Source organism: Neltuma alba, unplaced genomic scaffold (assembly GCF_004799145.2).
Source record: "Neltuma alba isolate B1F8T4 unplaced genomic scaffold, ASM479914v2 tig00011396_pilon, whole genome shotgun sequence".
NCBI lineage: Eukaryota > Viridiplantae > Streptophyta > Magnoliopsida > Fabales > Fabaceae > Neltuma > Neltuma alba.
This window is the reverse complement of record NW_021636085.1, coordinates 839,116-853,913: the sequence shown is the minus strand read 5'-3', so window position 1 is coordinate 853,913 and position 14,798 is coordinate 839,116. Positions and strand designations below refer to the sequence as shown.

The 14,798-nt window shown below is 34.4% G+C and overlaps 2 protein-coding genes and 1 pseudogene across 5 annotated transcripts; 1 reads left to right on the top strand and 2 right to left on the bottom strand.

Annotated features, from left to right (window-relative positions):
• The first annotated feature begins 6,142 nt into the window (after positions 1–6,142).
• Positions 6,143–7,611, top strand: LOC114712715 (potassium transporter 7-like; annotated as a pseudogene).
• Positions 7,612–8,445: 834 nt separating this feature from the next.
• On the bottom strand, positions 8,446–11,189 carry LOC114712718 (copper-transporting ATPase PAA1, chloroplastic-like). Of its 4 annotated transcripts, none has more exons than XR_003737267.1 (5): positions 10,811–11,189; positions 10,656–10,709; positions 10,131–10,284; positions 9,124–9,206; positions 8,446–8,708 (listed from the first exon to the last, which is right to left on the bottom strand). XR_003737267.1 is itself a non-coding variant. In XM_028897264.1 (5 exons), the coding sequence occupies exons 1-4, from the start codon at positions 11,084–11,086 to the stop codon at positions 9,187–9,189; spliced, it is 504 nt and encodes a 167-aa protein (XP_028753097.1). In that variant the 5' UTR covers positions 11,087–11,189; the 3' UTR covers positions 8,446–8,708; positions 9,143–9,186. The 4 variants fall into 4 exon arrangements, 2 of the variants coding, with proteins under 2 accessions (XP_028753097.1, XP_028753098.1); XM_028897264.1 differs by having other exon boundaries at positions 9,143–9,206; XR_003737266.1 differs by lacking the exon at positions 8,446–8,708 and adding an exon at positions 8,773–9,006.
• A 2,409-nt stretch (positions 11,190–13,598) lies between these two features.
• On the bottom strand, positions 13,599–14,597 carry LOC114712744 (uncharacterized). Its single transcript, XM_028897287.1, has 2 exons — positions 14,528–14,597; positions 13,599–14,369 (listed from the first exon to the last, which is right to left on the bottom strand). Exons 1-2 carry the CDS (start codon positions 14,567–14,569, stop codon positions 13,599–13,601), a joined length of 813 nt encoding a protein of 270 aa, XP_028753120.1. The 5' UTR covers positions 14,570–14,597.
• Positions 14,598–14,798: the final 201 nt, after the last annotated feature.

Below are 14,798 nucleotides of genomic sequence, written 5' to 3'. Positions count from 1 at the left end.
TCGTCCCATTCTCCTACAACTTGATCATCGAGTTGAAGTCCCTCGTCGGCCGTTCCGCTTCATCGCAGCTTGGGTTCTACATGAAGACTTTAACAATTTTGTCGTTCATAATTGGAATGATGAGCTACGGTGGAGCCACAATTTGACCCAATTTACTTCAACCTGTCGCAATTGGAATAAGAAAGTTTTTGGACACATTGAAGGCAAAAAGAAGAAGCTGTTAAGACGCATGGACGGGGTGAATAGAGCCATTGAAAGAGGGTGGAATGTGAGTTATTATGAAGATTTACAGACTGAGATATGGAAGGAACTTGAAGATGTCTTAGCACAGGAATCTCTCTTATGGGCACAGAAAGCAAGAGTAGACTGGAATATTTATGGAGATAGAAACGCTAAACTTTTTCATTCAAGTGCTAATGGGCGTCGAAAGATAAATAGGGTGGATGCTATTCGCTTAGAGGAAGGGGAGTGGTGTTTTGATGTTGAAAAAATAAAACAGGAAGCCGCTTCCTTTTTTGCATCGTTGTTCACGGAGGAGTTGCCTACTAGAGATGAGATGACATGTAGTGTAACTTTTCCACCTATTGAAGAGGCCTACTTACGGATTTGTGCTCGGAAGGCTAATGAGCAAGAAATCAAAGAGGCAATATTTAGCACGGGCTCTTTGAAATCTCCTGGGCCTGATGGCTTTAACGCGCTATTCTACCAAACACAATGGGACACTGTTGGTAAGACTCTGATAAACTTTGTTAAGCACATCTTTGATAACCCCACGAAGTTAGTGAGATCAATGGAATGTTAGTGGTATTGATTCCTAAAAAAGACCCTCCTAAAACTTTTAAGGATCTGCGACCCATTAGTCTGTGCAATGTTGTTTATAAAGTGATTACTAAGATTGTGGCCAATAGAATGAAGAAATTTTTACCACAAATAATTTCTCCTAATCAATGTGGTTTTGTGCCTGGGCGTCACGGTTCTGATAATATTACTGTAGCACAGGAAGTCATCCACTCAATGAGAAATTTGAGAGGGAAGAAGGGGTACATGACTATTAAAATTGACCTTGAAAAGGTTTATGATAGAGTTAATTGGCAATTCTTGAGTGGTTGTTTGAAGGAGTTAAATCTTCCATCGTCTTTTACCACCATTATTGAACATTGTTTTAAATCAGTTGAATTACAACTACTGTGGAATGGAAATAAGGCAGATCCTTTTAAATCATCAAGAGGGGTCTGACAAGGTGACCCGATCTCACCCTATCTGTTTGTGATTTGCATGGAGAAATTGGCTCATCTCATCCAAGAGAAAATTCTTAATGACAAATGGAAACCAATTCGATTAATGACAAGTGGGCCACCTATTTCCCATTTATTTTTTGCGGATGATGTCATCTTATTTGCAGAAGCCTCCTTGCAACAAGCGTCATTGATAAAAAAATGTCTAGATACTTTCTGCAATTGTTCCGGGCTTAAGGTTAATTTCTCTAAAACCCTTGTGTTTTTCTCATCTAACGTCAATCACAACAGGTGTTCAAAGATTAGTACTTGCATGAGATTTACTCAAACAACAGACTTGGTGAAGTATCTAGGTTTTTCTCTTCATCATAAGAGAGTAAGCAAAGATACATACAAGGAGATTGTTGATAAGGTTAAGAACCGCCTGGCTAAATAGAAGACCAATTCTTTATCCCTTGCGGGAAGATCTACTCTAATCACCTCAGTGACGTCAGCTATCCCTTCCTATGCCATGCAGACATCTCTACTCCCAGCTACTTCTTGTGAGGCCCTTGACAAACTGAACAGGAACTTCCTTTGGGGCAATATGGAGGATCAGAAAAAGGTCTCACTGGTAGCTTGGGACTCAGTTTGTAAATTGAAGACAAAAGGAGGTCTTGGTATGAGACATGCCAGATTACAAAATCAAGCTCATCTCATGAAGTTAGGATGGAAACTTGTTAATTGCCGTAATGATTTTTGGGTCAAAGTTGTTCGTGATAAATATCGGTGTGGTAGTGATCTTATTCCAAAGATTGATGTTGGAAGGGGTGGCTCCAACGTCTGGTTAGGAATAAAGAAGACTTGGAAAAAGGTTGAGGAAGGTATGGAGATTGCTGCCAATAGAAACACAGTGAGATGGAAACATGAACGTAGTGGAATGTTTACAGTTAAGTCAGCCTATGAACTGCTATCAACTGCTGGTACGGATTCTGACCTGCTTTGGGAAAAAATATGGAAACTGCCTATCCCCCAACGCTGTAGATCGATGATGTGGTTAGCAACTCGTAAGAGTCTTTTAACAAACACTATTAGAAGGAAACGAGGTCTGGGTGATGATGATTGCTGTCCAGTTTGTAAAAAAGAAGCGGAGGACTTTATTCATGTCTTCCGTGATTGTCATGAAACTCGAATCCTCTGGAAAAAGCTGGTACCTCCTTCTATGTGGCGAAAATTCTGCATGATGAGCTTCAATGAATGGCTAGGTTGGAATATTACCACTAAGCAGATCAACGGTGAAAAGTGGAAGAGCATCTTTTCTGTGATTTGCTAGTGGCTTTGGCGTCGTCGGAACCTTTATCTTTTCGAAGGAAAGAAGGTGTATAATGAAGATATAATAGCTAACGCTACTGCTATGTTAGATAATATTAAGCGTCATCAGAAAGCACTTTCGGGTGCGTCACTTTCGGAAATCCGACGGGCTACTAGGAAGCATGGCTGGCAACCCCCGGCACAAGGATGGATTAAAATCAATGTGGATGGAGCTTATTCTTCTGTTAATCACAGCTGTGCGTGTGGTGGTTTACTACGAAATGCAGAAGGAGAGTTTCTACGGGGGTTCCTACATAATCTGGAGCATGGGGATGCACTTCATGCAGAACTATGGGGGTGCCTACATGGAATGAAGCTTGCTTGGGATTGTGGGTATCGTAAGATTATCTTGGAGTCTGATTCAAGCAATGCTATTGAGCTTATTACTTCTGATGCTGAGGAACACCACTATGAGCATGATGTCATTCGTGAAATTCGCTTGTTGATGAGCAGGGAGTGGGAGGTGAATATTGAGTACGTGAACAGGGAATTTAACGAAGCTGCTGACTTCATTGCTAAACAAGGACTTGCTGCAGCGAGAGGTTTTCATGTTATTGTTGATATTCCCAGGGAGTTATCTTATATTTTGGTTGATGACCGCAAGGCTATGGCAAGCGGTCGTGTAGGCTCTAGATAAGGTTTCTCATTATTATCAACAAAAAAAAAAATGAAAATAAATAAAACCTCAAAGCCCCAGTAGGCCAATACAATATGTAACTAATTAATGAAACATATATTTTCTGGTCAAAGAATGCGCGCACAGAGAGAGAGATATATATATATAGATACACACACACATATATATATATTATATGCCTCTCGTATTGAAATATTTCTTTTATTTTATAAACAAAGATCAGCTTAAAAAGGGTTCTGTGCGACAAAAAAATTAATAGCAGAAATATGTTTAAGAAAATTAGTGCAGAAGACAGCTAATTAAAGATGTAAGAATATCAATGGAAAAAAGAAAGAAAAATACATTTAGGAGTTTCTTACAATTTTAATTATTTAATGGGAAAAAATAATTTTGGTCCAAAAAAAACCCTTAAAAACTTATTAAAAACATAGAAAAAATTTTTAAGAGATAATATGGGTATGTTGATTTTTTTTTTTAAATAGTGATTTGTGCAGCCTTATTTAAACCATCGATAAAAACCTAAAAATATGCAAGTAATTATTGTTTTCATAAACTTTCTAGACCATAACAATATCAACAATCATATGAAATATAGAAAATATAAAGAACCGTGTCGCTCACAAATAGCAGAATATACAGCTAATTTTATACTCTGTAACTATAAATAGCCCACTTTAGTTTATAATTTAAGAGAGCTACCCTAAAAGTTTCTATAAATAAATGAAATTTACTATTAAAACTATACATATACTAACCCGCAAACAGGAATCGAAATCTTCAAGTATGCTTCACGTGGCCAATCAAGACCTGAGAAATAAAAACAAGTTGGGAAAAAAAAAATTTTAAGAGACCATATATGTGTGGGGTGTGTAAAAGATGTAAACATAATTCATAATAAGTATCATGAAGTATAAATCCTTACCTTTCAGAAACTTTTGATTTTTTTTTTTTTTGGTTTTTAAGAAAAGGAACTATGAGATGATCACTATTAGGGAGAAAGAAGATTTGAACACGATTTTTTTTGGATTTTTTCTAAATAAGAACTAGGAAAACAAAGATCACGATGATCACCAGTAGACAAACAATTAAGATACAAGAAAATAAAGCTTGAAAAACAGGTTCCTTCAATAGACAAACTCTGAAACAGAAGCCAAACCCGTAAAATCTTTTTTTTTTCCCTCTCCTTTTAAAGGAAGAACAAGAACATAAAAAGCTTTTTGGTGATTGAAGAGTGAAACAAAAGCGAGAAGCCAGGAAGAGCATAGAAATTGCAGACAGAACGAAGAAGCAGAAAACAGCTATTGTGGTCAATAGCAGAGGAGGTATTGGCATAAATAAGTAGCAACAACTAATTCTTAGATTACGTTTTTTAAAAAAAAACAATTGGTGTTTACTTGATTAGTGCTAATAATACACAGTTTCAAAAGTTTCCGGTCTTATTTGTAATTCACTTCCAATTTGTTTCACAGACTAAGAAAGACTTTAAATTTCATTAAATCTCTTTAAAATTTAATAACTTTTTAATTTTATCTCTGTTTAACATATATTATACCACATGAGAATAAAATCAATATAATAAATAAAGGGTAAAATTATAAATTCAGATGAAAATTTTTTCTCTCTACTGTATAAATAGGACCAAGATATTTCTTCTCTTTGCTTTATAAATAGGGCTAGATGAGTAGAATATTTAAGAGGGCTCATCATTTTCCATTTTATATTGAGAATAGATAAACATGAGGCCTTTGTCAAATTGAATATATGTAATCACAAGATAAATGCAAGTTGGCAGGAAAAGGATTGAAAAATAGTATATGTGAAGATGGGTTGATAAGGTGGAGAGTAGGTGTGAATTAGTATTAAACAATTTATTATGATATAAGTATAGTCTGCATCAACAACATATTTCGTAAGGTTAAATAATCTAATTAAAATATGATTACATTCTATATCGATCAGAATCTTCACGCTTTTACTTCTAATTAATTAATGCCATAGTCCATACCAAAAGTTTTGAAAGGCATACTTTCAATGGTGATTCCCATTGTCATCGATGAAAATGAGACTTTAATTTGTTTTGTTCGGATTCATTAATTGACATTATTCCATAAAATAAAATAAAATATTAACATCAAAATTTGAATGTTCTTGGAGTTAGATTTGAATGAGGAGAATGGAAGAAAAATGTTAGCTTTATAATCTAAATAAAATCAAATAAAATATTAACATTAAAATTTCACTTTCCTTCTCAATCCAAGCACACCTCTCAATTTCTTTTTTTGTGCCTCTTTCATGTCGTCTGCTAGTTGAGAATAATACTTCTGGACCTTTTTTAAGAGATCTCAATTGCATAAAAACCATCTTTACCCTGCTTTTCAGGTGTTTTATGCTCAGAACAACCACATCCTGTATATTTTAATAATATAAATAGCTTTTGTATTTATTTCAGATATGGAATTCTTGAGAAGTGTTTGTTATCACTTTTATCCCATATAGATGCGAACAAAAATTGCTATTGAATTCTTGTAGAACTTTTCATCTAAAAAAGGGGGAAAGAAAAAGGAATGCATATCTCAGGGCCATTTCATTGTCATCTCATATGATAAGGGACATGTTGCTTTTTACTGCCTCTCTTAGGTTAAGAACCCATTGTCTTCTTTGTTTTTTTCCTTTTTTTTCCAATGGTAAACTCATTCATGTGCGGTGGAGGGTTTGGCTAGCCTCATATTTTTTTAGCATTGATAGCTCTCTTTTTTGTCCTTTCTTTGGGAGAGTGTCTAGCTGTATGCCTCCTTGTTTCTCAGATAAGTTTTTCCCCCCAATTGAATTAAAATAAGAATAATAATTTCTTTCTGCTAGCTCAATGGAAGAATGAGAATTTAGCTGTCTTTAGTTTCTAGCCTTTGAAAATGCCTGGTGGTATAATAATAATGGTAATAGTAATAGAAATATGTAGATCTTCTAATTGTGCATGTTTCTCGTATTTAGCATATTCCAATTTCTTTTTTCAGGCATTGCTGAGATCGGGGTGATGATGACGACAACTATTTTGGTAACCCCTGTTATGCTTCTTATATGGCAGATCCACATCATCATAGTTTTGAGTTTTGTGGTAGTGTTCTTGGGATTGGAATTGACTTTCTTTTCATCAGTTTTGTGGAGTGTGGGAGATGGAAGTTGGGTAATATTGGTCTTTGGCATAATAATGTTTCTTATCATGTATATATGGAATTACGGGAGCAAGCTCAAGTATGAAACCGAAGTCAAGCAAAAGCTGTCAATGGATCTAATGCGAGAATTGGGTTGCAATCTTGGGACAATTCGAGCTCCTGGGATAGGTTTATTGTATAACGAGTTGGTTAAAGGAATTCCAGCAATTCTTGGTCATTTTCTGACTACGCTTCCAGCAAAGCACTCCGTGATTATATTTGTATGCATCAAATATGTTCCAGTTCCTGTGGTGCCTCAAAGTGAAAGGTTCCTTTTCCGGCGGGTCTGCCCTAAAAGCTACCATATATTTCGCTGCATTGCCAGGTAGTTCTTTTATTTTTTTATATTTTGTGTTTTCTTTTGTCCGCTTTGGGTATCCAGGATATGTAAATCTGCATTACATGAGATCAGTGGGGATTTAAAATACAGAACATGCTTAACATTAGAAAAATCATATGCATTGGCGGAATGTTTGTTATGTTAGTCTAAGAAACGATGCTAGCAATAGCTTTGCTTAAACTTATGCAAGGAATGATTTGTGGGCCTTCTAGTGAATGATTTCACATTTTCATTATTTTATTTTTTGTAACTCAACTGTTTACATGTCAACAGATATTGTTATAAAGATGTTCGCAAAGTAAATCACCAGGCTTTTGAGCAGTTGCTAATAGAGAGCCCGGAGAAGTTCATACGTCGAGAGGCTCAAGAGCGATCACTGGAAAGTGATGGGGATGATGATTCAGATGCAGAGGAAGAGAATTCTGTTTCAAGGGTTCTCGTAGCTCCCAATGGGAGTGTCTACTCACTTGGTGTTCCTCTTTTGGCTGATTTCCAGGATACACACAACTCCATGGTAGATGCAAGCACATCAGAGGTTAACCCGGCATCGTCAAGTCCCCCAGTGTTTGATGCTGAGCAAAGTCTTGAAAGAGAGCTGTTTTATACGGAAAGCAAAAGAATCCGGAGTTGTTTATCTTCTGGGGCATGGGGATATAAAGGCAAGGAAGGATTCCTGATTTATAAAGAAGCTGGTTATTAATTATTTTTATGCTTTCTTGAGAAAGAACTGCAGGAGGGGGGTCACAACTTTAAGCGTACCCCACTCAAATCTGATGCAGGTTTGCATGACTTACATGGTTTGACCGTGTTGGTTTCGCTACCAAGATAAAACATGGAAGTGAGTGGTGCTTGGAATCATCTCTCTTTGGAGCGCATAGAATTGTTTATTAGATCATTCCTCGTTGTTTGGATCCCCTATAGGCGCATATCTTCAGAGTTCATCTCAATTTTCCGTTTGTTACGTTGCCCTCTTGGATATATAGAAAGGGAATGGACTGAGAACAAAGAGAAATAGATATTTATTTTAAAAAAAATGCTGGTTGCCGTGAAAGAACATCTTGGATGCATCAAATTCACATATATTTAAAGACTGTCAAGAGAGCAGCTATAAAATCTTTGTTTTTGTACAGTCGCAGCTAATTATGTACTCAATTTCATTCTTCCGTGGTTTTACTATGAGTTTGTGCAAGTCTTTCAATTGCTTCTTGTTCTAGCTTTGACTTTCTTCCAAGAGATAATGTACTGATTAGACCACAAATGAAATCATAGTTTCTTTGTAACATGATGCTTTGTTTTTTTTTGTAACTTTTGATAGATACGGAAATTGAATGGGAAGAAGTTCGGAGTATTCAAAAGTTATAACGCGATAAAAGCATATTGATCCGAAAGATTAAAATTTTGGACTTTGACATTAAATCTGAGGATTTCGATTCAATGAAGAATTTACAGGTTGAGTTCCTTTGCCTTTTTCTTTTTTTTTGGGCAAAAGGTTCTTATTTGGGGGAAAAATATACAACTTTTTTTTTAAATAACTTATTAACAGTTTTTCAATCATGATTTATAAAATATAAGATAACTATTTAAAAGAAATTTTGTCCCGATTTAATATAAGTGTAAACAAACAGTAAACTTGTCTGCAAATAGCAAAGTGATGACACTCTACGGGCAGCCTCATTTTCGTTCAAAGGCTTACAGTAAGGCTTTATTTATTTTGTTATAAACAAATTATTAGGGTCTCCCAATATCAAATTATAAACTACAAGTGAATTTTATTTTGATACACACAATACGTATGTATGTGTACTGGACATTGTAGATGAAATAAATCTTCAAAAGAAAATACTTTAATGTTGGATTCCAGTACAAAGAAGGCTCCTAAGCCTTGGAAGTAATGGAATGGGGCAAGGATCGAACTTTTGACATCATGCTCACTTCACCTGTAAGGATTGAGACCAAATGTGAGGGCATTAGCTCATTACCGAGAAGAGAATCAATGTAGTCGCGTAAAATACATTAATCATAGACAAAAGTCAAGACATCAATTAAGTACACTAGATATTCCCATCTATCATGCCAACTATATACAATCAACTTCACATTAACTGAGCCCTTTGAAAAATCTTGATGGATTGCTTATATTGAACATCAGCAATCAGCAAATTCTTCAAGATGCAGAGCGGCCAAGAACAGATCTCTTTATCAAATACCCCACCACAAGAAGCCTCAGAGACTTGCCTGCTCATGAGAGAGTCTATAACATATCAATAATCAACAATCCTTTTGAACTCTACACATACATCTAAGAGGGAAGCTATATTTTGAAAACAAAAATCATAAAACCTATAGAGATACATGTGAATTGTTGAAATACCCTTGACTCCAGATGACCACCCTCTCTTTTATGGTATAACTCCTTCAGTCTCCATCTTCCTGACCTGCCATTGAACCCAGCAAGCTTCGTGTGAAGCAAATTTACTGTATACGCCATGGTAACATCTAAAATCTCATTTAAGAAGAATGATTTCAAAGGTGAATTTATAATGCAAGGGCACAACCATACTTTAAATAAGTAGGATTTTTCACAAACGAAATGCCCCTGAAAAAGGAAAAATTCAAGCAAGCCACAACACCATACTGACTTGCAATTTTTCAGTAAATATACAACTGAGTAGCACATAAGACGGACGGTAGCACAATCAGGGATCTGAATTGATAATACAATACCAAGTATTGCCAAAAAAAAAAGAAAAAAAAAAGCACCCGATTTTTGAGAAATATGCAAGCAACTGGATATGAAGGCTACGCTGACCAAACAGTGAATAAAGAGGGATGTTTAGAAGTTTCAGAGACCCATACAGCAGTAATTTGGTTTGGAATGACGAAGGTGGAATATTGAAGAGGAAGGCCTGAATGAAATTATTTTCTACATGAAAACATGTTAAATAACTTGAAATAAACCAAGGTTCTCTTTGTTGAAGCAGATTTTTTCCTCTCTTGTTCACACAACTTCATTTCATACACGGATCAATGTTCACAGCAGTCAAGCAGATAGACAGAACTCTTCTCGAGGGGCCACAGAGCATCTCAATATGTATTCTAGGCTTACTCAGGAATGGAAGTTCATGGATAGAAAGGTATAGGGAAAGAGCTGTCTACTTTGCAGCTTTCCTTGATACATTGAAATTAAATTTATAAGTGCCAGGCTAATAGTATTATCATAAGCTTCATGATTCTATCTCGACATTCACATGAAATTTCATAAATCAAACATATTAGCACTGCATCAACTGTGGTGAAACGGTGTGAAATGTATGGAAACTGAATGGCACGATAAAAAAGCTGATGGTCTTGAATTCTACCTTGAAGGCTAGGCTTGAAGCCGCAGTTTGTTAAATGCTCTGCAAGTCCACCTCCTAATTTATTATGCCAATTTGATTCAGTTTTTGCTTCAGGTGCTGGCCAAAATGTTGCTAGTTTTTCTGTCAGATTTACGCTAGCAGATGATACTTGAGGCTGTCCATTATTGAAAAAGAAAAAAGCATAGAACAGAGCCTTAGATAGCCGAAAATACAAGATTTACATGCTTATGTATTTTAAGAAGAAATATATCGTTAATAATCCATACCACATTTTCTCTTTTCAATCTTAGTCAGAAAAAGATAAGGTTGGAAAGATATTAACATGAATGCTAATTTAATTTCTCCCTACCCCTGCACTCAAGGCTTATTAACATGAATCCGCAAGAACCATCCTTTTCACACCTAGTCTATATTTCCGTACAAAAACATGTCATGTCGTCACTAGAATGATGGATGCTCATGGAATTATATCACTACAACAAAAATCGATTTAAACCAAGCCTTAAGTAAAGCCAATAAACTTACTCGACTCTCCAGAAGCTTTTTCACACTATCTGCACATCCCTCGCACATCATACCCTAGCTCACAGACGCAACAAAATATAAGGGGGAAAGAGTAACAAAAAAAAAAAAAAAAAAGAAAAAAAAATAAACTTCCAGAAAAAACGCACAGCCCATACCTCAACATTGAGAACAACAACTTCAGGTGAGAGGGACGAAAGTTCACCAGCCCGTCGGGAATCGTCATCTCCAGAAGCAGCAGAGGCAGCAGAAACGCGTCGGAAACGACAGCGTTTAGGAATGGCCAGCGCAGAAAATCTCCTCGGCGAGAAGGCAGAGGAGGCAGAAGAAGGAACAAGATAGGAAAAGGAGGAGGCGAGAATGGTGAAGTTGGAAGGAAAGCATTTGAGTTGTGTGGATGCGAAATGGTTCAGAGTTGAAATCGAAAGCGCCATTGGCGTAATGGCGTAATTAGCAATGGCGGATGGTCCTCTTTCTCGCTAGCTCTATGCAGCCGCAGAGATTACAAATATTGATGAATTTTGGATACAGATGCAATAAAAAGATTTTATTGGGCCGCTTTAGATGAATTAAACCAAGCGACTAGAAGTCTAAAACGGATTAGTCACGAATCAACTGGCGGAGGCAGTGATTTAATTAAGAGGCAATGTTGTAGTTGTACTGAACTATACTAAGCAGAACCCGCTCATAATCATAGTTATAAACTATATAAAAATATTTATATATAACCTAAAAAAAGTAATATAATCCTAAATAAAAAAGTATAATACATTTAAGTAAATAAAGAAGATATTAATTTAAGGTTAATCTCTAAAAAACACATGATAAACAAAATAGACAAAATATTATAAATCCAACTTACTAGTACTTCTTTTTGTTCTTATTATAATGAGTAAAATAAATGACTATGTCTCTGTTTACCTAAATTATAGAAACCTTTCTTTATCAAAAAATATATAAATTTTTTAAAATTAAAATATATGTTACATAAATCTTTTCATATTTTTGAAATTTTATTTCTATTCTGACCACTGATTATTAAGTTTGATTTTCAAACTTCTATTTTGAACAAAATATCAATGTTATTTAAACATTTATATTTATAAAAAATAATTTTGATACAACAAAAATAATTATAATACATGTGTTTTAAAACTTTTTAATATGTTATAAAATTTATTAATTTTGATCATATTATGGAATATATAATTTTAATTCTTCATAAAATATTGAAACTTAAGTTTTTTTTTCAAATGACTAGAAAATATTTTAAATTATTATTTTTTTATCAAATAATAAATTATGTGAGTTTGAAAAATTATTTAAATTATTTAAATTTATAATTTAATTTTTTTAAAAAAATTGGTTCCAAACATTCATAACTTATTTAATTTGATCGATAATATGCTTATCTAAAGAATTAATCAAATTTCTTTTAATTTTTTTATGTTTACATTAACTAAATTACTTAATTTTTTTGCTCAATATGATAAAAATATAAAACAAACAACAATTTGTAAAAATATAAAATAAATTAAGTTAAATAAAGAAAAAATCTTAAATTCTTTTAAATAGTTTTGTAGTCAAAATTTAGGAATTTAGTATTATGAAGGGTAAATTAGTAAGCAAAAAGTATTTTCGTATAAATTTTAATTAAAAAAGCATCTTTTTAAAATATTTTTAACAGAATTAACATTTTGGATTTAAGTATATATTTTCAAAATAGAAGAAAAATCCGTGTAATTAAGATAAAATGTAAGGGAGGTTAAAATTTTACTCTATTGTAATAGCAATTTTTTATCCTAAATATAAGTCCTTGATTCACTCATTAATTACTGTTCTTTTTTCATTTTATCCTTATTACTAATTGGGGTTTAGTTTTTTCCAAATAACCTCTTTGAACATCGTCTTTCAAGGATAAACTTAAAAAAATTATTAATTTAGAATAAATTTAATGACTTAACTACCATTCTTTAACATGTAAGAGTTAATTAGAAATGCCCCGTAATAAGGATCAAAGAGAACAGTTTTTTTTTCCCACTCAAAACGACATCGTTTCAAGATTAGTAAAAATCTAATTTAGTTAATTGGTCCAAAATTCTTGATTGAATTGACTAGGAAAATGGCTCACCAATTACATTGATGCTATCCAAGTTAGATTTTTAAAATCATAAATTAAAGTATTAAACAAAACATTTCATCCATGAATAAGAACCAGTGTGTCTCTCTAGAAAGCGGGTGGTGTATATGTTGAATGGTGCAATGTGTGTGATTTGAATTAAATGTTACCTTTTTAATCTAAAATATTACCTCTGGCCCCAAAAAAAAAAATCTAAAATATTACCGGTGCAAATATCTGTGGTGCAGTGGTGCATGTATCATATCACATAGAGAAAGAGGTTCTTCTAAACTCCAATCCCAACCACTATAGTCTCTCTCTGCCCAAATCTACATGTTGTACTAAAGTTATTTGCTGACATCTATGACCACAACCAAAATAATGAAGGTCCTCTTTATGTTTATACGATCTTTAATTCTTCGAAAATTCATCTCCTGATTTAATGAAGAAAATGTAACAATTTGCTGCAAATGAAGAAGTCTCTTGTGTAAAGATAGGAAATATCTCCTTGCTGCACGGTAAAGCTTAATAGGTGATTTTTCCCTTCAAAACGTTACAATGGAGAAATAATGTCAATACTTTGCTGTGCATAATATGAATAATATCACCCAATACAGTACTCAAAATATCCATAACAACTTAGGTTCTCAAACTTCAAACCATTTAAGTTCCAGTCAACTGAGTGTCATGATACTTATTACTGCAATAAGCATGGAAACTAGTTCTATATAAATTAACAAGTCTTTATCAAGTACTAAACCAGCCCATACTTTGAACTAAATCAAAGTAATCGGAATAAACATGACAATATCCAACTATCAGAGCTTCTATTGAAGAAGGATTCCCAGCAAAAGTGCAGTTTTCCTCAATTCAGCCACACAAGAGGGCCATTGATTTTCCACTTTTTTTAGTTCTTGGCTTGGTTTTGTTTGGCCATCCACCACATAGGACTTGTCTTTCTTCATAGCCTCATACTCTTCCATTAGCCTTATGGTGTCCAAGACACATTCCTTCTTTTGTTTCCGAAGAGATGACAGTTTGATTTCACAGTCTTCAAATTCTTCTCCTTTGCTTTTCAATTCAGCCTGCAATCTAGCGATTTGCTCCTTCAGTTTAATCATATAATCCTCAGTATTGCAGATTTCAGACACAAGAGTAGTAGCTTCCTCCATCCTTTGAGAATGTTGTTCATCGATCCACTTCTCTTTTTCTCTAAGCTTGGTGAATTTGTCAAGGTTACCAGAAGCTTGCTTGAACGATGAGAGAATTCTTTGAATTTCTTGATGAAGAGAGTCTGTTTTGCCTCTAATAAGGCCGTGAGAGGAAGGTTCTTCTTCAGAAAAATGAGTGGACAAGAGGTTGAGTGCATTCTCAAGGCGATTAGTGTGTTCTTCTGAGTTAGCTATCTGATGGAGATCCATTTTTAATGAGGATTCTATGTCAACAAAGGCCTTAGCCACCTTGTCATCTTCAAGAGCAGCAAGTTTGGAAATAGAAGGCAGGCCAATTTCCAAGTCGGAGCCATCCTTCATTATTCGAAGTAATCTAATAAAATCATCATCAATGGAGGTCTCCTTTTGATTGACCATAATTTGGCCCTGAAGCAAATGAAATGAAGCATTAATTTGCAAAGTATCATATACAGACTATATGGGTACGAGTTGATGATCAAATTGTACTATTATAGCATTAGTATATGCCAGTTTTAAAGAATAAAATTAGATCCCAAAACTGATGCAATACAATGAAGGCTTACTTGTGCAGATTGATTAGTAACAGCAGAGCTGCCTGATTCCATTTCTATGTGAGTAGTTGAAGCCGCCACTTGAGGCTTTTGGGAGAAGCGATTGAAGAGATCTAAGAGCATGGGAATAGAAAACTTAATCTGAATGGAAATCACTAATGTATCAATAGTGCAAATATGTTAAAAACCGAATATTTACCAGTGGAGAGGTCATTCCAGTAACAAATGGTGGAATCCATAATGCCATCTTGTTTGATGTTTCTTTGAAAGAACATTCATTGGC

Excerpts from the sequence above, each read along its gene's own strand:
- LOC114712718 (XM_028897264.1), bottom strand. The coding sequence starts at position 11,086 with ATGGCGCTTTCGATTTCAACTCTGAACCATTTCGCATCCACACAACTC. Across the intron at positions 10,285-10,655 it reads AAAAGCTTCTGGAGAGTCGA|CCTCAAGTATCATCTGCTAG; the intron begins GTAAGTTTATTG and ends AATAATGGACAG. Across the intron at positions 9,207-10,130 it reads CTTCAAGCCTAGCCTTCAAG|GTCAGGAAGATGGAGACTGA; the intron begins GTAGAATTCAAG and ends GTTCAATGGCAG.
- LOC114712744 (XM_028897287.1), bottom strand. The coding sequence starts at position 14,569 with ATGGAATCAGGCAGCTCTGCTGTTACTAATCAATCTGCACAA. Across the intron at positions 14,370-14,527 it reads TTACTAATCAATCTGCACAA|GGCCAAATTATGGTCAATCA; the intron begins GTAAGCCTTCAT and ends CATTTGCTTCAG.